Source organism: Sceloporus occidentalis, unplaced genomic scaffold (assembly GCF_023333645.1).
Source record: "Sceloporus occidentalis isolate IW3139 unplaced genomic scaffold, rSceOcc1.0.p SCAF_3, whole genome shotgun sequence".
NCBI lineage: Eukaryota > Metazoa > Chordata > Lepidosauria > Squamata > Phrynosomatidae > Sceloporus > Sceloporus occidentalis.
In genome coordinates this window covers 212,168,210-212,195,268 of record NW_028316983.1, presented here as the reverse complement: position 1 = coordinate 212,195,268, position 27,059 = coordinate 212,168,210, and the positions used below count along the sequence as shown (strand labels likewise).

General features: G+C 42.9%; 1 protein-coding gene across 2 annotated transcripts in view; it reads left to right on the top strand.

The window, feature by feature from the left end:
* Positions 1–8,074: 8,074 nt before the first annotated feature.
* The window catches only part of ZNF704 (zinc finger protein 704), a 79,142-nt gene continuing 60,157 nt past the window's right edge, over positions 8,075–27,059 (top strand). For both annotated transcript variants that reach the window (XM_089517537.1, XM_089517536.1), the window contains exon 1: positions 8,075–8,413. In XM_089517537.1, the coding sequence (XP_089373663.1) occupies positions 8,075–8,413 (339 nt within the window). The remainder of the gene's footprint in view (positions 8,414–27,059) is intronic.

Below are 27,059 nucleotides of genomic sequence, written 5' to 3'. Positions count from 1 at the left end.
ATGGCTATTAACCTGGAGGGTGACACAGGGTTTCATTGTAACCTCCATGCTGTTCAATATCTATATGTGTAGCTGCTGTGTGAGGTCATTAGGCATTTGGGATGAGGTGCCATCAGCATGCTGGCAACATAGCTCTGAGATAGTTGGGAGTGTCCAGATGGTGGACTAGGCCCTCTAATGGACTAAAAAATGCCAATAAACTGAAGCTGAATCCAGTAAAATGGAGGCTCTGTGGATTGGCAGTTCCCAAATCTAGGAAGTGTATAAAAGACCTTTACTAGATGGAGCTGCATTTTCCCTGAAACAGCAGATATATAGCTTGGTAGCTCTCCTGGATTAATCTCTACAAGTAGAGGCCTACGTGAACTTTATGGTTCATAATGCCCCCAGGCTACCTTCAATCCAGAGCTACAGCCTTTCCTGGGCAAGGATAACATGGCCAGAGTAGAACATACAATATTAGACTATTGCAATTTTTGCTTTGTGGGGCTACCCTTGAAGATACAATTGCTACAATTAGAGCAATACAAGTAGATTGGTGAAAGAAACATCTTATAGAAACCATATGGCATCACATGATGAATGGAACTGCACTTACTGACAACATGATTCTTTCAAGGTAGAGGTGATGATATTAAAAGCTTAAGGCAACCTGGGATCTTGATACACCCACATGAAGACTAAGAACTGCTGGAGAGGGTCCCATGCTATGTCCCACCAGTGAGAGTGATACATTGCACGAGGACATGGAAGATGGCTTAAGATCTTGTGATATATTGTTGCTGTATGCCTTCAAGTCATTTCCAGCTCATGGCAACCACAAAGACAAACTTATCAGAGGGTTTTCTTACCAAGATTTTTTCACAGGGGGTTGCCTTTGCTTTTCTCTGAGGCTGGGAGTGTATAACTTGTTCAAGATCACTTAGTAGGTTTTAAAAACTGAGGAGAAATTTGAACCCTGGTCTCCACTATATTATGCTGGCTGTCTTGCGATACACAGTTGACCCTTCGTATACACAGATTTTTTATACACTGACTCAAGCATCCATGGTTTGAAAATGTTCAAAAAAAGTATAAACTTCATATATCAAACCTTGATTTTCCATTTTTTATAAGGGACATCATTTTGCTATGTCATTATATTTAATGGGACTTGAGCATCCACAGATTTTGTTATACATGAGGGATCTTCCAGCGTATAACAAGGGTCCGCTGTATACAGCAGCAAATAAATTCTGCAAATAGCCAGACACCTGGGCAGATATTATTTCCTGTAGAGCATGGTGGTGCTCCAGAGGGAAAAGTAAGTTTGTTAAAACTGATTTAGCCAGGGATAGGGCAGATTTGGTGGAGAACTAGCCTTCCCTTATGAAGACAGTCCAAACATGAATCAGGGATTTGGCTCTGTATCATGTAGAAAAGTTGTGATCGGGTTGTGTGGAATCCAGTTAAATGGCCTGTTTAGAAATGCTTTTCATCTCAAATGACCAATTAAAACCAATTAAGCTATATAGAATTGCTCCTGGTGGAGATGAATTGGCTTGTTATAGGTCACCACAGCTGCTTGCGTTGCTTTCAGGGGAGGGAGAATCTGTGACTTCAGTTCGTGGCTGTGGGTACTGTCATGACAAGATACTGCATTTCAAATTTTTAATGCACGTCCCTGGTTTTACATATAGGCCAAAAGGTTTGCTCAAGGGCTCTCAGTTATTTTAGGGGTGGTACACACCAGCAGCAAAACGCTGACCCTCTTTACTGCGCAGCATTGCTGCAGCAACCAAACCTAAAACGGCTTCTGGCGTCGCAAGCAGGAAGGGGTGTCACCATGATGCCACTTACTGCCAGTGACATCTGGTCGCTGTATGGCAGAGGCAACATGACAGTCTCCATCCGTACGTATTAGGGCTAGGGAGCGTGGGGTTGCTGCATGCTCCCAAACCCTAAAACCACTGCCGCCACGCCACAAAGCACCCGTGTGTACCGGGCCTTATACACTGTTAGAGATTTGACCCCAGACATTTAAAGTGATCCAGCCCAATGTTGCCAACAATTTCGTGAGGTTGTCTGTTACAGTAATAGCTCGTTTTTGTTTATGAGAGTATTTGTCAAAATGGGAACATTTGGAAACAAATATACTTGGTTGGTCTGATGGATAAGCTGCCAGTCCAGACAGATGAAAGAGCTGCTGTGATCAGGGAAAAAGAACAATCATGCTCACAATCTTAAACTCATTTTGATTTGCAGGTCACTGATTCCCAAATGGAATGAGGTCCTAAGGCTTTGTAAAACAAGTTTCCTCGCTGTTTGCATTCACTGCTGAGTTCCCAAAGGGCTGAAGGGTGAAGGACCAACAACAAAGGAGACATCTGTATGGTTGTTCCCAAAGCTTTTGTTTTGGTGCTATAGAGCTGGAGTGCAAGCACATGGAAGCAAGCTTTGGAGGGGGGAGAATATGCCTTCAATAACCATTGCCAGCATTGCACCTTTTTATCAGGCTGTGTCTCTGAGCCAGCAGTCTTTTCTTCATTCTACATTACAAATCAAATTTGGATTCAAAATGGAGTGATGGTTTTGATTCATTTTGTCTTTAAGCATACTATTTTCTCTAATGTGGCATTAAATTTTACTCCTGAACAATATTTGATCCCAGATTATATTATATTCTTGACCAAGCTGGAGAAAACTATGAAAAAAAAGTTTAATATTTCAAAATCATGAATCTGTTTGGCATACATGTTTGTGCTTCTTGTCTTCCATTTTGCTTTTGCTTTTCTCCTTGATTTCCCTTCTCTCTCCTCATATTCATTCTGTCTGGAAAAAACAGTAAGCTGGGGGCTGTTTCTCTGCTCGTTTTTGAACCAATTGTTGGTTTTACTGTGATTTTTTCAGTATTGTGCAAATTTACCTTAGGTTTAAAAAACTGAAATATTCAAGCTGCTTCAAATCAGCCATGGTCTACTAGAAATGCCAAAACAGATTGCCCATTAAAGCTGCATTCTGTGTGTCTTGGGAGTGCTGAGTTTACACGCCACATGCTCCCCAAATGCCAAGAATCTGCTTGGAAGCTGGCCAGCTGCCCAGATATGGGTGGCTTCAAGATGCTCCATCAACAAAACCCCTGAAGCCACCCTAAGGATGTGGTGGAGCCACCAAAAGCAGCTCTTTCCTGGACCAAATAGAAACTGAATTTTTCTGCTTTTATTTGGGCTAGGTTCAGGGTGGATTGGGGTCGTGGCATGTTTGACGCATTACCGATGTGCTTTCGGAAGGGGTGGCTTCAAGACGCCACTTTGTGGCTGTGTTTCAGCCCTATATTTTGTTTCTCACTGATCTATCTATCTATAGATATACTTGGAATGTTGGACTACATTTCATGCATCCATAGAAATACCATCTGTAGTTAATTTAAAAGTTCATAGTCTCAGAGGAGTCTTGATTGTTTCTTACTATAGCAGACTAACAGACATCTTGATAGATTATGAGGCTTTAAGTCAGCTTCAAGTGATGGTGACCCATGAATGAGACCTCAAAGAGACTTTGTAGTTGACCGGTCTCCTCAGGGCTTAACAACAACAATAACAACAACATTTATTTATATCACTCTTTCCACCAAAGGGCAGTGCATCAGAACATATACAATAAAAATGAATGATAAAACACATTCTAAAATTCTAAAATACTAAAATAATATACTAATATGGATTGTGATTTCTGTGCTGGATTGACTCAAAAAAGTCACAGCACTACCTAGCTGTTTATAAATGGGGCCACCCAACTCCTCGGGTGGTGCCCGTTCACGCTACAATGGCCTGACCTTTGACTGATGGGCTCTGGGCCCAGGAAGCGGCTTGCAGGCTTGCACTACACTCCGTGAGGCTTTGCCCACTGGGTTTGACTCCCAGCATGCCTGGGAGTGGCCACGCCCAGGCGTCATGCCTCCACTGGCCAGGCACTTTCGGGACTCCAACTTCCAGCGGCCCCTGGGAGCGGAAGTCACCCATTTGTTCCAGCCGGGGCCACTTCTAAGACTACAACTCCCAGGAGCACCTGGGATTGGTGGTTTGTGGGAGGCTGCCACAGCAGGATTGGCCCGGAGGCGGGCTGTCCATGCCTCCTGGCCAATGATTGGCTGAGAGGCCTATTTAGGCCGTGCCGGCTGGCGCTTGACACCATTTCGACTGCCGGCTCCCGCTCTCCCTCCCTTGCAAGGGTGGCGCTTTGCTGTCACAACTTTTTGGGGGCGGCAGCATAGGTCCTGGATCTGTTGGGTGTGGTTTCTGGTGCTGTGGATCGCTGGATCGGGAGTCCCATGGGACCCAGGGGTGCTGATGGTTTAGCGATGTTGACAATGCAGGGGCGGCATCGAATCAGCATCCCTGGTGACAAGGGGCAAAGATGCACAAATGCGCATAACCGGCTCCTGGCACTTTGAGCTGGTTTCCCCTCTGTCATCCCGAGGCCTGGCCTTGACCAGGCATTTCGGTTCATCGACCAATACGGGTTGGTGGATGACAGATCCAGACCTTATGCTTTCAGGCCAACCCTCTTCACGCATTTGCTTGCTGTATTCAATAAAGTTGTGACCTTTTTTCTGCCAATTCATTGTTTGGTGTGTTTGTCCACCCTCCCTTGCCTTCCACAGCAATTGAGAGACATAGACATTTTAGTCTGGAAAATATCAATATGCAAATCGATCTTGTAGAATCTTTGAGCCTGTGCAAAAAGAACTTTAAGATAAGCTTTCATTGACTTGGTCTATTTCCTCAGATGCAGTCATATCATTGCATAAAATGGCTGCAATTTTATTGCTTTGGTTTCCAGCTCCATTCACTTTAGGGAGACATTGTTCTTGCTCTTAACCACTTAAACATACATGATTTTATTCTTCTGAATCTTTTGTACAGTAGTTCTTTCATAGCTGCCCTCCCCATTCCTAGTCTCCTGATTTTTTCACTGCAGTCCCCATTCTGATCAATGTTTGATCCCAAGTACAGGACCTCTTTTAGTAATAGTAAAACTCTTTTACTATTTCAATTTCCTCATTGTCTAGGCTGAATCTGTGTACATCATACGTAGTCATTATTTTTGTTTTCTTTATGTTCAGCAGTAAGCCTGCCTTTGCTTTCCTCCTTGACCTTCTTTAGTAGTTGTCCCAGGTCTGTGATGTCTTCTGCTAGTGTTGTCTGTGTGGTTTCTTATGCATATCTTAGAATGTTACTATTCCTTCCTCATATCTTCACTCCGCCTTCTTTTATGTCCAAGCCTGCCCTTCGTATGTTAGAATCATAGAATGGTAGAGTTGGAAGAGACCGCAAGGGCCATCCAGTCCAACCCCTGCCATGCAGGAACTCACAAAACACCTCTGACAGATGGCCATTCAACCTCTGCTTAAAAGCCTCCAAAGGAGACACCATCACACTCTGAGGTCCTATTCTCTGTAGTAGTACAAAACCAATTTACTCATCCTTCAGATATGTAAACAGGCCTATTATTCAATGATATAGCCATATAAGTATGTAGAATCAGTATGCAGTAGAGAGATCTTGTAGCACCTTTGCAACTAACTGAAAGAAATTGACAGCATGAGCTTTCATAGACTTTAGGGCTATCATATCACCCCTTAACCGCTTCTTCTCCAGGCTAAAAGTACCTAGCTCCCTGCTTCCAGACCCTTCGTCATTTTGGTCACCCTCCTCTGGACATGGTCCAGCTTATCAACATCCTTTTTGAACTGTAGTGCCCAGAAGTGGACACAATATTCCAGGTGAGGCGCCTGACCAAACTAGAACAGGGTGGCACTATTACCGGTACTCCCCTCATCAGAGACGCTATACCTTTATTGATAAAGGAGGGATGTGTGTGTATGAAACCTGAGCCTTGACTTGAGGGAATCACTGGGCTGCCAAGGTTTCCTTTCAGGTGTCCTTTAGGTGTTTTTTTTTTTTGTTTGTTTTAAATCCCCCCTTTCAGAGGCCTCATTACCACTAGGTTTTAAACCAGTTTGAAATCAGTTTGAAGCAGTTTAAATGCCCCTGGACCCTGAGAGGGGGTCATGTGTTAAACCCATTTAACCTGCATCTTTTTGATGCTGATTTTTTTCTGCATCTTTTTGGATAATTTGATTCTGTGCAAGTGTGAACCAGATGTGGATTGGAATCAATTTGAAGAATCGAATTCACAAATTGATTCAGTGTCAGTGTGAATGAGATGCAGTGTCAGTGTGAATGAGATTTACTATGATGTGATAAGAGGTCACCAGGTAATGAAGCGGAAATTAACAACCTGTGTCTGCCCACCCTCCAACCCTCGTACGGAAATACATACATAAATGTCATTGCATTGATGGATGCGGGGGGGGGGGATCCCACTGAAAACACTTCAAATTGAACCAATTCATTTGCCAAAGTGAATTAAAAGTGGATTGTTTTGAGAGCCCCCCCCCCCACAGGAAATGGTTCCAATTGAATCAACTCATTCCTCAATGTGAACCACAAGTGGGTTATTTTATTTTATTTTACAGCAATAAAATGTGATCTGGGCAAATGTGGTGTGAACCATGCTCCACTGCCAACTTGGATTGCAAAGAGATTTGTCCCTGTTATTCACTCGGCTTGGTTCCAGAACCCCCCGTGGATAACAAAATCCATGGATGCTCTAGTCCCATTAAAGTCAATGGCATAGCAAAATGGTATCCCTTATATATATATAAACACATTAAAACAACTGTTTAAAAAACAATTAAAATAATCTAATTAAAACAGTAAAAAAAATTAATTTAAGAATACAAAATTTAAAACATACAAGGTTAAATTCCTCCTAGACAGAAGGTCTATATATAGTGAGCCACCCTTGGGTCTTAACCTGGGAGAAAGGCAGGATAAAAATGAAATAAATAAATAAACTACTAAATTAGTGAGAATGAGGCCCAGGCACGCTTCAATTCCTTTTCCCTTCAGGCTCCTGTGGGCACTTGCTGCTGCTGGACACCTGAAGGAATCAGAATCGTAGAGTTGGAAGAGACCGCAAGGGCCATCCAGTCCAACCCCATTCTGCCATGCAGGAAATCTCAATCAAAGCATCCCTGACAGATGTCCATCCAGCCTCTGTTTAAAGACCTCTAAGGAAGGAGACTCCACCAGTCTCTGAGGGAATGTGTTCCACTGTTGAACAGCCCTTACTGTCAGGAAGTTCCTCTGAATGTGGAGGTGTTATCTCTTTTCCTGGAGCTTGCATCCATTGCTCCGGGTCCTAGTCTGTGGAGCAGCAGAAAACAAGCGTTGTCCCTTCAAGTGTTTAAACAGGGCTCTCATATCACCTCTTAACCTTCTTTTCTCCAGGCTAAACATCCCCAGCTCCTTAAGTCGTTCCTCGTAGGGCATGGTTTCCAGGCCCTTCACCATTTTACTTGCCCTCCTTTGGACACGCTCCAGTTTCTCCACATCCTTTTTGAATTGTGGTGCCCAGAACTGGACACAGTATTCCAGGTGGGGCCTGACCAAGGCAGAATAGAGTGGGACTAGTACTTCCCTTCTAGACACTATACTTCTATTGATGCAGCCCAGAATTGCATTGGCCTTGTTAGCTGCCGCATCGCCCTGTGGACTCACGTTCAACTGATGGTCTACTTGGACTCCTAGATCCCTTTCACAAGGGACTTTCTCCTTCCTGATCCTATATTTGTGCCAAGGAAACCTTGGCAAAGCCCTGCTTCCTCCTCCTCCTCCTCCCCCCGAGGCCAGGCTCCTCAGCTTGTTGGCCAAGGCCAAGGCGTGTTTGGGTTTTGGAGAGGAGTCCAGGCCGGGTTTTGAGCTGCCTGCCTGGGTGGGGAAGGAGCAGAGCAAGGCGCAAGGCAAAGCTGGCCCCAGCCCTTGCCTGGGCTCCCTCCTTCCGCCCAGCAGCGCCCTCCAGGCAGCCAAGTGGGGAGGCTGCCCCTTGGCCGGCCTTCCTCCTCTCCTCCTCCTGCTGCTGCTGCTGCTGAGCCCCTCAGCCTCGCCTTGAGCTCCTCCTCACTCAGCCTCCTTCCCTTCCCTTCCCTTCTCCCCATCATCCCTTTCCCTTCTGCTGGGGCGCGGCCATGCAAGGCAGGCGCCTGGCCAAGCGCTCCAGCCTGGGCAGCAGCCGGCGCTTGAGCCTCTCAGCCGGGCAGCAGCAGCAGCAGCAGCAGCAGGCGGCGCCTTCTTCCTTGGAAGCCGGAGGCCGGCCCTTGGCCAAGGCGGACCACTCCTGGAGGCCTCCTCGGCGGGAAGGCTCAGCGGCAGCCTTGGAGGAGGAGGAGGAGGAGGAGGAAGAAGAAGAAGAGGAGGAAGAGGAGGAGGAGGAGGAGGAGGAGGGCCAGGCGGGAGGCAGAGGAGGAAGGGGCGGCAGGAGCCCACCCCCCGCCTGGCAGCGCAAGGGAGCCCACGCCAGCCTCAAGGTGCGGGGCTGGGGAGAGGGAGAGCCCCGGGGGCCCCAGGAGGGATTGCCCCTAAAGGTCCTCCATTTTGAGCAGGGCTAAGAAGCATGGGTTTCTAGATAGACAGGAGTGGTTTTAGCTTTTCTGTGGGCACGTCCAGGGGAACCAGACATGTCCTTCTTTGCAAGGACCTGCCCTCCATTTCCACCTTCTCTCTAGCAGGAATCCCAAAAGGTCCTCCATTTTGAGCAGGGCTGAGAAGCAGGCATTGCCATTGATAGGGGTGGTTTTAGCTTTTCTGTGGGCATGTCCAGGGGGACCAGACATGCCTGGACCTGTCCTCCCATTTTTGCCTCCTTCTGCCCAGAAGAAATTTCCAAAAGGTCCTCCATTTTGAGCAGGGCTAAGAAGCGTGGGTTTATATTGATAGGAGTGGCTTTAGCTATTATTTCTTCATGTTCAGGGGAACCAGACATGTTCTATGCCTGGACCTGTCCTACATTTCAGCCTCGTTCTGCCAGGAGGAATTCTAAAAGGTCTTCCATTTTGAGCAAGACTAAGGAGCATGGATTTCGATTTCTAGGAGTGGTTTTTAGCTTTTATTTGGTCATGCCCTGCCTTTTTTTTTTTCTTGGCATGCCCTACATTTGGTGGTGCTTTGTCCTCCTTTGCTGCGAGGACTGGGGGACCAGACCTTTCCTACGCTGAAGCCTCCTTTTGCCCAGGAGAAACCCCCCAAAGTCCTCCATTTTGAGAAGCATGGATTTATATTTATAGGAGTGGGGTTTTTTTTAAGCTTTTACTGGGTGCTGTCCTTCATTTTTCTGGACTGTCCTCCATTTTGCGCTGCCTTGTCCTCCTTGGTGGTTAGAGGACATCTGGTCACCCTGGTTAGCATGGACTAGCTTTGCTGTGGCTTCCAACTGGGCTGCCTTCTGTTCCTGGCTCAGGGGCTGGAGGAGGGCAGCAGGGTCACCCCTGAGTCAGGGATGACCAGATACCTTCACTGCAAAGGAGGACCAGGCACCACAAAATGGAGGCCATTCCAGAAAAACAGAGGACAGCACCAAAGAAAAGCCAAAAATACTAACATAAATACTAATTTGTCCTCAAAATGGAGGACCTTTTGAAATTCCTCCTGGACAGAAGGTTGAAATGTAGGATAGGTCCTGGAAAAGGAGGAGGCCTGGTCACTCGGCCATATGGCAACAGAGCACTTGGAAGGGGAGGCAAAATGACACATTCCACTGCCATTAAGTTTCCTTTGTTATAACAAAGAGATAAGGCAGAGGGGACGGGCCACTGAGCATGTCCAGAGTGCCTTTGCAGGCTGAAGAACCCAATGGTGCCCTCCCATTACTCTTAAGACTTGCCTGTCTCGCTGTTGTGCCATGTTGGACAGGCAAACCAGGCATAGGATGGCCAGATATCTTCACTGCGAAAGAGGACAAAGCACTGCAAATGTAGGACATTCTAGGGAAAAGGAGGACATGGCCAAATAAAAAAGCTACAAATATTATTAGAAATAGACATTCATGCTTCTTCGTCATGCTCAAAATGGAGGACCTATTGAAATCCCTCCTGGACATGTTCTGGAAAGGTAGGATATCTGGTCACCCTGTCCTCACTGCAGAGGAAGACAAGACACTGTAAAATGGAGGACATGACTAAAGAAAAGGTTAAAAAATACCCATAAAAATATAAATCTATGCTACTTAGAAATTGCCTTTTGAAAATGCTCCTGGACAAAAGGTTGAAATGTAGGACATATCCTGCAAAAGAAGGGACTCTGGTCACACTGGCCAGGTATCCACTTCTGACAGGACTCTTTCCTGCATGTTATGGGGAGGGAAAAGTCAGACTGTCTGTGGGAACGGTTTTGTGTGCATGTCTGTGACAAAAGGCACCATGTGTAGTTTTTCTCTTTCTGAATGGAAATGGTACATTGCATGAGGTGTTTTCTGTTTTTCTTTTAAATGTGTACAACGCATACTTGTTATATTAGAATGGCTTCAAAGAAGAAAATGGAGCTGATCATCCATGGTTTGGAGGCTCCTGTGGGGTTGAGAGCCGGCTATTTCATTTCCCGGCTCAGACAAATTGTCTTCTGGTGTGTAAATAAAGATGGCTGTTGTTTACAATTTTTTTCTTTTAAAAAAAAATCCAAGGATCCTTTCACTTGAGGCTGGCTGTGCCAGATCAGAGAACTTTTGTTGTTGCTGCTGAATTATTCCTGTGGTCATAGGCTAAAGTGAGGGACATAAAATGAAAGTGCCCTCTTGACAGTAGAGGGCAATGCTGGAATGACCATTGAAAATCAGGATCAAAAATAGTAAGGACTAAGGTTTTACCTAAGCTTTGAAATGCTTCTGAACTCCAGGGTCGCAGAGAATAATGGTAAAGCTTAATGAGGCCGCAGGAAATGCTTTAAAAAGGGAATAAAATGACATCAACCAGCAGAACAAGGGAGCTGTGGGGATGCTAACACTGCAGTCTGTAACACGACTGCTTGAAAAATGCCATTGAATTCAGTAGGTAGGTGTACTCCCAGGGATGTGTCTGTAAGCTTTTCCTAGTCTTCTCTGAACGTGCTAGACCACAGCTCCCATTGTCCACATCCAGACAGCATGACTAATGGGGATGATGGGGCTTGTAGTCCAACTCACCTGGAAGACACTAGCTTGGGAAGGCTGATGTGTGCGATGGCAGTTGAAATATCTGGAGAGTGATTCTAGGGTACTTGATGTGAGGAGGATAATGGGTTGTGTGGCTCAGAAAAGTAGGTGGGTCAGTTAAAAATTAGGCAGATGTACTCCCAGGGATGTGTCTGTATGCTTTTCCTAACATGGTCTCTTCTGGATGTGCTACACCTCCCATCACCACTACACACCCAGCATTACCAATAAGAATGATGGGAGTTGTAGTCCAACTCACACAAAAGATACCAGCTCGGGAAAGCGGGCGTTTGGGACAGCAATTGAAATATCTGGAGGGTGAATCTAGGGTACTTGATGCAAGCGGGAAAATGGGCTGAAGTGGCTCAGAAAAGTAGGTGGATCAGTTAAGGTGGAATTCAAAGACATAGCCATGTTAGTCTGGAAAATCTGAGCAAAGGAAACTTGCAGGATCTCTGAGACTAAATGAAAAAAGAACTTAGAGCATGAGTTTTTGTAGAGTTGCAGTTGAATTGAAATGGAAGTAGACGGAACTGTATGAACGCTCATGCTACCAGCTTCTTCCTTGCAGTTAAGGTGAAGTAATTGCACAGGAATGAGCATGGGATGATAAGAGCAGTTCTACACAACTTCTGGAGCAAGCATGTCTGGTGTATATACTTTTTGGATTATGTAGATCTACAGACTATGCATACAACTGTTCAGTAGCATTTTAACTGTCATTGCTCCATCCTGTGGAACCCTGGGAGCTGTAGTTTGGTTGAGGTACTTAGAATTCTCTGCTGGGAATCTCTAGTGCAGTGGCAGTCCATAGACCAGTCCTAGTCTCCAGGCCATTGGCTGGTGGTCCTTAGAGAGTTTCCAAGAAAGAACGAAAAACGTAGTGAATGAGCACAAATATGGTACTCATCCCTGGCACTTGGGTGAGGCAATTCCAGTCACTCACATCACTTAGGGTTTTTAAAAAAATAATTTTATTGACTTTCACATACACTCGTCCCCCGGGTTACGAAATTAATTCGTTCCGGCGCCATTTTCGTAACCCGGAAGTCTTTCGTTAGCCGAATCCCCATAGGCGCTAATGGGGAAAAGCCGCGTTTTGGTGCGAAATAGCGCCGAAAAGCACCAAAACTTTTTTCGGAAGCCGGGGAAACCTTCGTAACCCGGAAATAATTAATTAATAATTTTTTTTTCGTAACCCGAAAAATTCGTAACGCGGCGCGTTCGTATCCCGGGGGACGAGTGTACATGAATTAAAACAAAGCACAGCTCAAACATATTACATTCACACTGACGTCCTCTATCAGATCATTCATACACACACACACACACACACACACATACACACACATACACATGTATATACCAAACAACTTCTTGAATAATTGTCTTATATTCATTCATTCCTTAATTACCTTATCTAAATAATATTGCATAATTTCTTTCTTATTTTTCCTTTATACAAACATCCTTACACTCATTCCTCATCCTCATTTGACTTCCTAGTTTCCAACACTGGAGTTATACTTTGCTATAGTTTGTATTGTTGATATTTCTAGTCTTCTTTTCTGTTACCAGCCCTAATGTATTTAAGTAAGTGGTTACTTTGATAATATATGTATGTCCACATTCATCGCCACATTATATATATTTATGTATATATTTTAACATGTACCCATTGTTGTATAATCAGTATCCTATATTAATCTTACTAACATTGTTATTTCCTCATTCCTTTACATACTTATATTCTATCCAGTACCCCTCACTAGTGATATATGTATTATTTCTCCTGCCTTAAATGTCTCTTTTCCTATTATTTCCCCATTGTTCCCCATAGAATAGATATCTTTTACCATTAATTTTCATAGAAGTGTGTTGACTTGTTACTGAGATAGATAGTTAGATTGCCCATCTCTGACATATCCATCAGTTTTAGGATCCATTCTTCTATATATGGGTTTTGTTGATCTTTCCATTTCTTAGCATTAATAATTCTAACTGCTGTCACTACATCTAAAAGTACTCGTCTAAATTATTTCTCTGTCTGGGAACCTAATCCGATTGGCATATTTAATAGGTAAGTTTCTGGTGTTAGTGGGAAGTTGATTTTTAGGCTCACATCTCATAGTGTGAGATGCACTGCCATATTGCACTTACCTGTTCTGTAACATTAAAATTCTCTAGCACAGTGTTTCTCAGGCTATTTGATGTGGGGGACCTGCAGCGTTTTTTCCCCAATGTACCAGAGACCGGTACCATATTTATGCCCATTGACGACAACTATTTCTTTCTTTCCTGGAAATTCTCTAGGAAATGGCAGCCAATAGCTTGACCCAGGGACCTCTACTTTGAGGAGCACTGCAAGTCTAGCAGAGAATCATAAGTACCCTCCAGACTACAAAATCCAGGATTCTGTAGGATGAAGCCTGTAGTAATGTAGAAAAGGTTGGTTTTAGAGATTATGGTGGAATGTAGGAAGGCATACAGTCTCTTATGTATGTCAAACATAGGCTATTTTAGAATTCAGCAGCACAGTCCTATGTATCCTTTCTTGGGTTAAGCCCCATTGAATACAACAGGATTTACTTTCAAGTAGATATCTCTAATTTGCAAATTAAAGCTTTTTTAAAGTGTTTTTATTGTCCTACATTAAAATAATCTTGGTTAAAATAATGTTTTTTAATTAAAATAGAAATAGTTAATTCCAAACTGACATGAAACACAAATTTTTAATTATAAATTTTGATTGTTTTATTATGCTGCCTTTTGTTATTTTTTTGTTTGTATATCACCCTGAACTCCTAAAAAGAATGTATTGTGGTATAAAATATTTTAAAACACTCATTCCAATGAATGATTTGCTCTATGAATGCCCCTCTCACTGTGGGATTGTCTTTGAACAATATCCCAAAACTTAATACGTATGATCCAAAATGTCACTGTCAGAATTTTGTCTGGAGCTGGCCATATAAAATATGTAACTTTGGCAATGTTTCATCTTCATTGGCCTGTTGTTTGCCTTTAGATTCCAAGTCCAAACCTAGTTTTGGGTTATCTTAAGAACATTTTATTCCTATACATTTCATTCCTGGTCAGTATGCTGGTAAAAGAGACAAGACCTCAGTCATGGCCATATGTGTTCTAGAATGCCTTTCTATTCCAAGGACGTCTGCATGACTCAACCACTATTTTAATTTTACTATTTGCTGAAAGTGTATGTGTATTTGAAAAGCTCTGGAAGTATTTGGCTGCTGTTTGTTGGCTTCCCATCCTCTTCTTTGCTTATTTTTGGGCAGTTGCCATGTGAAAGCCACAGCTTATAGGGTATTTTATTGTTGTCAATGCTTCTGTTATTATTTTGATGATAATTAAAATGCTGTAGTAAAAAGAAGGTTGAATTATATATACAGTTTAAGTGTTCCTTATCCAAAAATCCAAAATGCTCCCAAATCCAAAACTTTACTCATGGGTGGCTGAATTAGTGACATTTTTGATGGTTCACTATATACAAACTTCATTTCATGCACAAAAATATTTGTAAAATATTGTATAAAATTAATTTCAGGCTATGTGTATAAGGTATGTTGTTGTTAGCTGCCCTCGAGTTGACCTCAACTCATGGCAACCCTGTGGAAGAGACATCTCCAGTACCCCTTCTCATATACCTCTCTGCTCAGGTCCTGCAGGCTCAGACCCATGGTCTCCTCAATTAAGTCTATCCATCTGGCATGCGGTCTTCTTCTCTTTCTGCTGCCTTCAACTCTTCCATTGCCTTTTCTAATGAATCTTTCTTTCTCATGGTATAGCCAAAGTATATGACAACCTCAGTTTAGTCATCCTGACTTCCAGGGAGAGTCGGGGTTTGTTCTGTTCTAAGATCCATCTTTTTGTCTTTTGGCCATTGAGGGTATCCTCAGCACTACTCTTCAGCATCATCTCAAATGATTGACTTTCTTTCTCTCTCCTTTTTTTTAAAACTTTCCAGCTCTCACATCCATACATGATGATAAGAAATACAATGGTTTGAATAATCCTAATTTTACTTCTGTTACAGACTGCCAAAATAAAGCTGCTTCGGGTCTTTTGGGGGGTATGCTGTTTAAATGATGCATGCATCCTAAGAATCCAGAAGCTGCACCAAAGCTGCACTCCAGTGCTTAGGAATGGAGTGTGGCTTTGGCGCGACCTCCTGACTCTTAGGACCCATGCATCATTTAAATAGCATACCTCCAAAGAGACCCGAAGCAGCTCTATTTTGGCAGACTGTAACAGGCCTTAGTATTCAGTGTTATGTCTTTGCACTTTAGGATCTTGCCTAGTTCTTTCATAGCTGCCCTTCCCAGTCTTAGGGCCCATACATACAGGCCAAAATAAAGCTGCCTCGGGTCACTTTGAAGGTATGCTGTTTAAATGATGCATGCATCCTAAGAGGCCAGAAGCTGCACCAAAGCTGCGCTCCAGTTCTTAGGACTGGAGCATGGCTTTGCCGCAGTTTTAGGATTCATGCCTCATTTAAACAGCATACCTCCAAAGTGACCCGAAGCAGCTTTATTTTGGCCTGTTTGTATGTGCCCTTAGTATTCTTCTGGAACATAAATTTCATGTTTAGATTTGTATTCCATCTCCAAGATATCTTATTATGGAATTATGGTTGGAATTTTCTTGGTGATTCACCAAGGACTAGGCCAGTGTATGTATTTTGTTGGATGTTACACAGAGAGATATCAAGGTCCTATTTATGCAACATATTTTCTGTAGATGTGAAACAGTTGTCAGACAACAGTGGTGTGCAGCCCCACCCCGATCTGAACATTCATTGATGGTCTGGGGATGTACTGATTAAGCTCCCTTGTGCCATCTCTCAGCTGTTGCCCTCTCAGTGTGTAGGTATGTATCAAATAAGCTCTCACCTAAATGTTTCTATAGATGCATCCAGACTGAGAAATAATCCAGTTTGACACTACTTTGACTGCCATGGCTAAATACTCACACACAGCTCTGTTCCACAACAAACTGCAATTCCCAGACTTTCATAGCATTGAGCCATGGAAGTTAAAATGGTTCCAAACTGGATTATTTCTGTAGTGTGGATGCAGTCTATCATGTCCTTCTTCTTCTGAGGTATCATTTGGAATGGATTTAGATGGATCACTGAGCAAATTTAATAGGAGTCCATCTTGAAACAAGATTTCAACAGGTGCATTTTCTGCAGACCAAAGGTGCATCTTGATTAGCCCCAATGTCAAAAGTCTGGCAACAGCAGTAAAAATGTTCTCATATATTGTGCTTTTGTTCATGGTTAGTTAAACACCTAAGACTTACTGATTATGATTGAGGAGACCTAACCTCTTGATGGTACTGTAGATAAACTCACTTGGCTGAGACTATATATATATATCAAAGAAATTTGCTGTTCACGAGGAGAACATTTCTGTTCAAAAATATGCAAATTAAGAGATAAGATTGTACTTCTGATTCGTTGAGGAAGAAACCTGTTGAGGAGACTTAGGCCTGTTACAGACAGCCAAAATAAAGCTGCTTCGAGTCACTTTGGAGGTATGGTATTTCAATGATACATGCGGCCTAAGAGTCCAAAGGCCGCACCAAAGCCATGCTCCAGTCCTAAGGACTGGAGTGCAGCTTTGGTGAAGCTTCCAGACTCTTAGGACTCATGCATCATTGAAATACCATACCTCCAAAGTGACTCGAAGCAGCTTTATTTTGGCAGTCTGTAACAGGCCTTACTATCCTGAAAAAGTTCTGTTTTGTTATAAACTGCTTACAGTGAACACTCAATATATCTACAGTCCCTTAACATTCAAGGCACATTCAGTTTTATTAAAAGGCATGCTGAATGGCTAAACATGCAAGGTGTTTGAAGCTGCAGAGAGGATTTGACATTCTATTTAGAAACTTTCGGTACAGCATATTATACTAAAGTACTGCAACTTCCTCCTGTTTTGTTACAGCAGACTGTGTTGTAGGGCATGTGATGTTAATTTTGACTCCCTCTGGGGTGGGGCATGCCTATGGGTTTTTTCTAAACATTTTTTTTTCCTGGCAAGAAAATTTCTTAAGCAGAATATATTTATGAGCACAAGTTTAGCATTGTTAACATTTTGGCCTGAAGAATGCTTACTCTAAGGATTTTAAGGCCTAAATTTGTAAATGTCAAGTGATGCATTGATAGGGAAGTGAATAATCATATATTTAAGATCAAGATAGAGACACAATGAATTGTATTGTGGGTAATGGTGCAACACTACAGTTAAAAAGCAACTGTGTTATCAGTCCAAACCTTTACCAATTTTCATGGTAGGAACATATTAATTGGAGAAGCTTTAAAAGTCTATTCAAACATATCATCATCAGCACCTTCTTAAAAACCCTTTCTTTTATTTTTTAGAAAAGCTTTAAAAAAAAACTTCAGTTTTAAAAGCCTGTCAGAATATAAAACTCTTTGCCTGCTGATGGAAGGGCAACAAGAAGATGACCTCCCTGAAAGGGAGTTCCAGAGCCATTACTGGAGGACTATCTCATGGCCCATGTAGCCATACCCGTTAAGGTGGTAGGACTGAAAGAACAGCCTTTCCTGAAGATCTTAGAGCCTGGGCAGGTTCACACAGTGAGATACAGATTATCAGATAGCTGGAACTCAAGCCCTTTAAACCTTTTCGTTCGTAAACTGAACTTTGAATTGTGGCCTAAAACAGATTAGCAGCCAACAGAGTTGTTGAAGTACAGGAACTGTATGGTCCCTGTAACCCACTCCATTTGATACTCTGGCTGCAGCTCTTTGTACCACTTGAAGTTTCTGAACACTCTTCAAAGGGTCTAGTATAGTAATCCAGTAATCTCTGTATTACTATACTAGTATAGTAATCCAAATGAGACACATGCCACCATGGCCAGATCAGACATCCCCAGGAATGAGCACAATTGATGCACAGACCTTAGTTTACAGTTCATCTAAAATAAGCATTCATTGGCAAGGTGAGGACAGTATAGCACTAAACATTGTTAGAAGAATTGGTCTTACCTCATTGTTTTCCAGGAAAAGGGACTTCTGTCTAAATCAGTTAGTCTGATGTAATTCTTCTTTTCCAAATTTGAATCTCCACAGACTAGTACAAAAAAGTGAGAGAATGTTTCAGAAAGCTTGAAGCTGACATTGCATTTGAGTTTAAATAGCAGGGTTGTTGTTGAATGTTTTTAAGCCAATAACTGTTTTAATAAGACTAGATATTGTCGAACTCCTTTTGCTACTAGGTGTGATGCATGGTTAATCTGATTTTAGAGTTATAGGAAGGGTTTTACTGGTGCTAGTAAAAGCTCTGAAGAAGATCTTGCAGCCTAAGCATTCCTGGAAGTCTCTTTTTATGAGTGTTTTAAGTATTTATAAAAAGGCTTTGTTCATTATCTCAGTGTCAGAATTCTTCCCTGCCATCCAGTTCCATTATCTGCAAATGGCTTTTTTGATACTTCTGCATGGATGTTTCACTGCCATCTCAAACTTAATACAATCAAGACCAAATTCAAACTTCTACATTTTCTTCTCCTTCACGTGTGTCCACTGATCATCAAGCATTAACATTGTGTCATGATTTCTTTATCCTTCTGCACATTCATTTTTATCACAAGGGCACCTTTTTGTGTAGTTTCTTTCAGTTTTTGCACTTTTAAATAATTTTTCAATGAATTAGCATTTTTTAAAAAGGCCTTCAGTTTTTATGTATGTTTCAGGAAATGTACTCATCATTTGGAGGGGGCTTGTGAACTGCAGAGCATATGGGTTTTGACAGCAAACTAGCATTTAGGTTCAGAAAGTGCACATTTTGTAAATTTTAATTGAACTATTAATGGAATGATTTTCTCACATTCCTCCCTGAAAGCAGTCTGCAGGGTCACAACTAGTGCTCTGGGAGATGAATTTGTTTCACTTTTCACTCTAGAGTCTCTATCTAGAACAAATTAAGAGAAAGTAAAACATAGGATAGTGTCTTTCCTGAATTCAAAGTTTATTTTTACCCATTCCTTTTGTTCAGCTTTGATAAAACACAGGCTGGCAGACAGAATTTGTGGTCTGCATAAAATCTGCTTTCTGACATACTGCAGCACAGAAATATTGACATATGATATATGGCCATATAAAATATGGCAACATGGTAGAATTGGCTCCAGTTTTGCATTAATCTCATAAATATTCTTACATATTCAAGAGATTGCCTTCTTTCTTTTTTCTTAAACTGAACCTTCAAAGGACCTCCCGTGGATCACAAAATCTGTGGATGCTCAAGTCCCATTCAATACAATGGCATAGCCTCTTATATAAAATGGCAAAATCAAGGTTTGTTCTGGAATATGAATATATACATATATGTGTGTGTGTGTGTGTGTGTGTGTGTGTATGAATATTTTCAAGCCATGGATTCTTGAATGTGTGGATCAAAAAGTCAATGAATATGGGGGACAGAGCCTGTCAGTGACTATTGAAAAAGCCCTCTTACAGATCTTTACCAAACATGCCTTTGAGGGTGGCAGTATCAAGAGATGGGCCTCCTCTCATACAAAGGCTCACAGCGCAGAAAAAGTTGATTCAAATTGTCTGATCTCAAGTCTTACAGGGCTGTATAAGTCAAAAGCAGCACTTTAAGTTGTTCCCAGAAGCCATCTTTGTTCCCAGAAGCCAGTATATGGAGGTTGTATGTTTCCCTGAGCAGGTGACGTTCTTGAACACTTTTCAAAGGCAGCCTGACCTAGAATGTGTTACGGTAATCCTACATTCTAGACTCACCTCTCAACCAAGATGTTCATATATATTGCAAACCTGATTTTTTCATAAGAGTGGAACCCCATCTAGTACAAATTGCATACTTATTCTTGGTCTGACTTTCATGTAATCAGGAATCCCTCTGTCTTGTTTTAAACTTCAGTTTATTCACCATCATCCAGTCCACTGCTGACACACTGATATAGAATGAGAACAGTTTCATTTGAGTTAGATGGAAAGGCAAGTCAGAATCAAGTGCCATCAGCATACTGTGGGTATTAAATCTCAAATCTCCAGAGAACCTCTCCCAGAGGTTTTATGTATGCAGTGAATAGTATGGAATCCTGAGCCCAACAGCCATAGTGTCAAGCAGGAGTCTCCCAGAACCTGGTAAAATTTGCCTTTCCAGGAAGTACCCAAGTTACCATAAAATAGTGCCTCAAGGTCCCATCCAATACAGAAAGCCTTAGAACTATACCATTGTTGTGGTGTCAGAAGCTATCAAGAAAATAACAGATTGAAAATACATTCCTCCTTCTAGCTCTTGTTGCAGATTATTCACCAAAGCAGTTCTGGGCAGTAGTGAGGCCTGAAGCCAGATTGAAATGGATGTAGATACATGATCTCATCCAGAAACTCCTGGAGCTAAAATGCAGTTGGCCCTCCATTTTTGTGAGGATCCGTTCCGGCCCCCCCCCCCCCCCGGCGAAAACGGAGGCTCACGCTTATTCAAGCCCCAAGACTTGAATGGAACTCACCCACGGGTACGACCATGCACACAATTACAAATAGCAGAGGTCACCCTCCATGCCTATTCAAGGGCACAGATCTCAGATCTGTGCATTAGGAGGGGCGATTGTAGTATCAGATGTTCTAGTACAAGAATGGAGTATTGGAGACTGTAGAATTTATGCAGCAGAGTGGGCTCCAATGAGACTTTTTTTCAGCTTTTTTATGCACAATCGAAGTATGTATAGTTACAAATATGCATTGACCACTATCCTTGCTCACTTGGCCAGCACAAGGAAGACTGAAGACCCAGGAAGGGCAAGGGTCAGATGAACACAAGATAGGCTTTCTGTTCACATCCCCAGGCTGTATAAAGTGAAAAACATCCATTCTAACTGAACAAGAAGATGTTGTTGTTATTAATTTATATCTTGACTTTATGCCAGAACTAGAGCTCAAGGCAACTAACATAAATTAAAACCAATACTAATAAAAGCACATACAACATATAAGCAAAACATATAAACTGTTATTATTAAAATGAAATTAAACTATCTATAGAATTAAAACCATTTTGAATAAACACATTAAAATATGAAAAGATAAAAATCAGCGAAACAATATGCTACAAAAAGTTCTTGCAGTCAGTTCTTAAACCTGTTGGAGCAGGAAAAAAGTTCACTTGACAATGAAAGGATAGCAAGGAGGTAACCATTCTGGAGTTCCTAAGGAGGTACTGTATATATTAATGTATAAGTCTAGAAATTTTAGTCAAAAAATTGACCCAAAAATCCCAGGTCGACTTATCCATGGATCAAATGTAAATATTATACTTTAACTCTTATTAAAAAGGGAACGATCCCCTGGTATAAGGCAAGAGTGCAATCTGGCCTAGAAGCACTGACCTCCCTCTACTCTCTCTTCCATCCAGCCTTTAGTATGAATTAAAACAGTTATGCCTGCCATAATTTTGCAGGTTCTTTGGTATTGTTTTCCTTTGCTTCATCATTTAGATCCTTTGTTACATGCCCCTAAGTTTTACCCTTGACTTATCCAAGGGTCATATCAAAATCCATAATTTTGCCTCCAAAACTTGACTTCGACTTATACATGAGGTCGTCTTATTGTCAAGTATATATGGTAGTTCCAAAGCTTGGGGCGTAATCACTGAGAAAGTCATCTCCCACATCTCCTCCAAATGTGCTTTTGAAGATGTTTGCAATGTTGGAACCTAGATAAGTTCTTCCTCCACAGCTAAGTGAGCCCAGGCAGACTGATATAGGAACACTTGGCCATTCACATAGGCTGGATCGAATCCATATAGGGTTTCATAGATTATAAATGTGCTCCCAAACAGATTGGTAGCCAGTAAAGCTGTTGCAACAAAGGAGCTGCATGTTAAATATAACTAACAATCTGGCTGCACCTATGTTGGCCAACTGAAGTTTCTGAACACTTTTCAAAGATAGCTCCATATAGAACACATGGCAATATTCCAAAGAGGCTATAACTATGGCATGTGTCACTAAGGCATGTGTTAACATGGATGTAACTAAGGAATGGTCAGATCAAGACATTTTCAGAAAAGGGTGCAGCTAGTACACTGCCAACTTGCTCTGCACAGCAGAAACCTGAGCCTCTAGACCAGGGGTCGGCAACCCCCGGCCCGCGGGCCGAATGTGGCCTGCGGAGTTGGCAGGACCAGTCCCAGCCCGGTTCTGCTGCCACCTCCTCCTCCTCTGCCCCAGGCCGCACGGCCCTCCTCCTCCTCCACCGCGCGGAGGAGGAAGAGGAGCGCCGCGCAGCCTGGGGCAGAGGAGGCAAAGGGGGAAGCCCCGCGCCGCCCTCCCCACCTCCCCACGTGGGCCGACGCTGCCCTCCCTGCCTCCCTGCGCAGGCCCGCGCCGCCCTCCACGCCTCCTCGTGTGGGCCCTCCCTGCCTCCCCGCGTGGGCCCACACTGCCCTCCCTGCCTCCCTGCGCGGGCCCGCGCCACCCTCCCCGCCTCCCTGTGCAGGCCCACGCCGCCCACCTCCTTCTCTGCCTCCTCCGCCCTGGCCCCAGGCCACGCGGTGCATGGAGGAGGGGGTAGGAGGAAGAGGAAGAGGAGGAGTAGGGAAGAGAAGAAGGAAGAGGAGGAAGAGGAGAAGGAAGAGGAGGAGGAGGGGAGGAGAAGAGGAGAAGGAAGAGGAGGAGGGGGAGCAGAAGAAGGAGGAGGAGGAGGAGGAAGAGGAGAAGGAAGAGGAGGAAGAGGAGGAGGGGGAGCAGAAGAAAGAGGAGGAGGAAGGAAGAGGTGGTGAGTGGCCAGAGGCCTCAAGGTTTTTTAAATTTTTATTTTGGGTGCTTTTAATGCTAACAAGTCTCCCTTGTTTTGACAATGATGATGATGATGATGATGATGATGATGATGATGATGATGATATGAGTCAGCTTGAGAGGCATGCAGGCACTGTTTCTTAAGCCGAGAGAGTGTCACCTTCCAAAGTGTGTTTTGGGTGCTTTTAATGCTAACAAGTCTCCCTTGTTTTGACAGTGATAGTGTGGTGGTGGTGGTGGTGGTGGTGGTGATGATGATGATGATGATGATGATGATGATGATGATGATGATGATATGAGTCAGCTTGAGAGGCATGGACGCACTGTTTCAGAAGCCAAGAGAGTGTGACTTTCCAAAGTGCCTTTTCTGTGTGTTTTTGGTTCTTTAATGGTGATATTGATATCAAAAAGCCTCTGAGGCATGGTCAGTGTAAATTGCTGTGATTTTTACAAACTCATGTGCAGTGAAGAAAAACCAAAGTCCCTTGACCAAGTACACACTTCTGAGAAGTACACTTGGTGCAACAACGGTGAAACCACCTTGACATGTTCAATATGCATAGCCATGTTAAACCATGCTAAGTGTTAAACCCAAGGGGTTTGGTTATGGAATAAGCCTCTGAAATATGCAAGAGGCCACGTTAAGTAAAGCCATGTGAAATGCACAAATGTGCTGTTATGTATGTTTTGGAATGCAGGTTGGGGGTGTTTGGCCAGAAAGGGACCGAGGAGGAGAGGGCGGGCACACGCCTCCTCCTCCCCGCGGGGCTTTGGAGGAAGCTCCGCCCCTGGCGTGCGGCTCCACCCTGGAGGGTGGAAGCTCCGCCCCCAGTGTGCAGCCCCGCCCCCGGAGGGTGGAAGCTCCACCCCCCAGCTTCAGCTCCCCGAGTTGTCTGAGGGATAGCAACCCGGTCCCTGGCTCAAAAAGGTTGCCTACCCCTGCTCTAGACTCATCCTGGAGTACACCCAATCTGTGAACCTGTATTTTCAGGGAGAGTATAACAGAGCTACATATACTAAAACTTTATCAATCCCAAATCTGAACAATATTTTCCCCACAAAGTGTCATTCAAATTGGGCACAATGGGCCACTGAGTGGTCTCTGTTTTTTTTTCATGGGTCAGAATGTAATAGACCTTTTGACTGTGATAGAGAGCACCATTGGATGATTGCCACATATATATGTTTGTTTTATGGTAAGAAGAATTCAAAAAGAATATTTCATCTGAAGTGTGAAGTGGTATAGTCCACTATAACATTTTGGTTGGCCAGTAAAGTTATCACTGTTTTGTGCATTTTGAATGTTATTGTCCTCAAGATGTATCAGGGCATCCCCAATCTAAATAGTATATTTGTTGTGAAGTCATTAAGCAGGGCATCTTTCTTTCAGCCTTTGCTTGGGATAGTACATGCAGACCTAGCATCAACATGTAGCCTGTTCCAGCTCTTAAGTCAGCCCACCACTTCAGAAGAGGTGGAGGGCATTTTCTCCTTGTGAGGGATAAATTACGATTCAGTCGACAATGAAATTGGCTTCCATGTGTAGAATGGGTTGGAGGTTCCTTCATCTCATGCTTCAAACTATGTTGTGGTGGCCCTTAATGTTCCCAACTTGAATATATGAAGGAGACTTGTACATATGATTAGTACATCTGCAATAACCACCTGCTACTTCACAAGACCTTTGGAAACACAATAACTAGTTACATCCTCATATGTACTAACTCCTTGCCTGTGGTTAACCAGCTGTGTGCAGCTGCCATCTTCTAAAAGCTATTTAAGCTCGTTTGTGTAAGCCTACATGCAACAAAAAAAAATGGATCTACAGTGAACATGTGACAAGTTAATTCTGTACCTTTTGGCAGTTATATGTAACTAGCTAAGCATGGTTTAGAAGCTGACACATACACAGAAACATGTCAGATAGCTTCCATGAGCCCAGTGGTTGTGTAAATTGTCCTACAATCAGTGTCTGCTTCCCCCCACCAGGGGTAATTGGTTGAAAATCAACTTCTCTCAGGAAGCAACATCTTGTCTGCCTTCTGTCTCTCAGACACATGACAATTATTACTACGCTGAAAATTAGGCTTTTAAAATTAATGATAGTTTGTTTTGTGTTCCGAGTTTTTGCTTTCCAATACAGTAGGGAAACATATTTTCTGGGTAGTGTGTCATCTGGCTGCATGTCAAGAAGTATAAAATGACTAATGCTTTCAGCTCCGAAACCATTTATGTTCTTAAAGTAATCATTCCAACTTTACTTTTGAAACAACTGCCAGAAGACCTCCAAGGAAATTTTGAAATGAGAAATATATTTATATATTGTGCTTCTAATCTTTTGAGCATGCATGCAGTGACATGTGCTTGCACTGTAACCTTTCATTGGGTTTATAGTAACTGTTAAGAATCTGGAGCGAGGTGGAGAGAGGCTTGCACTGGGTCTAGAGTTCTTTGTATTCAGGTCTTCCCTTAATATTGATAGGCTGGTTAGTTCCTTGAGGGGTTCTTAGCCTTATTGCCAAGACTCCTTCCCTTCATCCTGGTTTTTGAAAAAATAAAATAAAATAAAAAGTAAGGTGCTTTAGAATTATCTACCCAAAGCCAGAATTTAACAAAAGCTTTTGATATATCCCAAGAACACAAGGGGTATCTTAGCAACTGTGCAGTCTTGCACATGGGAAAGGCTTCAGTGAGAAAAACAATGAAGCCAAATTTCAAGGAATAAAAGGGAGTTTATTTGGGGAAGAGGCTAGAGGAAGTAAGAAAAAGGTGATGTAACAATCTCTCTCCCCCGCTTTCCCCAAAAGATAATAAAGTCCGTTTAATTTAGCTATGGGCCTGTACAGACAGGCCAAAATAAAGCTGATTCGGGTCACTTTGGAGGTATGCTGTTTAAATGATGCATGTGTCCTAAGAGTCCAGAAGTCACGCCAAAGTCATGCTCCAGTCCTTGGACTGGAGCATAGCTTTGGCGTGGCTTCTGGACTCTTAGGACGCATGCATCATTTAAACAGCATACCTCCAAGTCACCCAAAGCAGGTTTATTTTGGCCTGTCTGTATGGGGCCTATGTTACCTACTTGAAGTTCTGAGTATATGCAGAGTTTCTTGAAGAGAGAAATATCTTGATTGAGAGAGCATCACTGGATGCACCCTGAGCATCATCTGAGAAGGGCTACATCCACACTGCAGCCTGATAACACTTGAACTGCCATGGCTCAATGCTATGGACTTCTGGGATTGGTAGTTTTCTGAGATATTTGGCCTTCTATATCAGAGAGCTCTGGTGCCACAATTGACTACATTTCCCAGAATTTCATATCATTTACCCATGGCAGTTAAAGTGGTGTTGAATTGCAGTGTGGATGCAGCCAAGAAGAGTATTGTTAGATCCTGATGAGGTGAGACTTCATCTGTTTATGGGAATGTGACACCAACGAAAAGCCATCTCCTTAGTGGAGGTGGACTGTTGTTTTGTTAACTGTTTATTAACAATTTCTGATTTGGTGACCAATCAAAACATTATTTAGCAGTTTCTTGTATCTGCTTAATACCTCTGCACTTTTGTTATCAAATAGCTTTATGATTCTGCCCATTTGCCTATTGTCTTGAACAGGAAAAGGGTGAACTTTGGGATGTTTTTTTCAGAAAAACAGCAACACTCAGAGTATCTATGTTAGCAGTGGATAACCACACTTGGAGCCTTGAAAACTCTTGCAGTTCTGTGTTTTTATGATGTGCTTATTCATTTTGCCGCATAAGGGTGAACTCTCAGGTACTCCATGTGCCACCAGCTTCATCATATGCATTTATCAGAGTAACTTTATACTGGCTGGCATCATTATTTTTATGCTTTCATGAAAGTAAACCCACAGTGGTCAACAGTCAGTAGAGTTTCACAGTTGTGATGAAGGATGTACAAGTGGGCAAAATATGATCATCCAAATGTTGCATTGCAGCTCCCAGCATTCCAGACCACTGGCTAGGGCTGATGAGAGTTGCTATCCATCAACATATGGAGGACTCCACTTGTTCCCTCTCTGATTAACATCAGCCTTATAAGATGGGCTGCTGCACACAATGTTTCATCTTTACTCAAATTGGTCACTTTCCTTCAAATTGCTGTTCTTTTTTCTAACTGTCCTAAGTTGACCTCATCTCATGGCAACCTTGTGG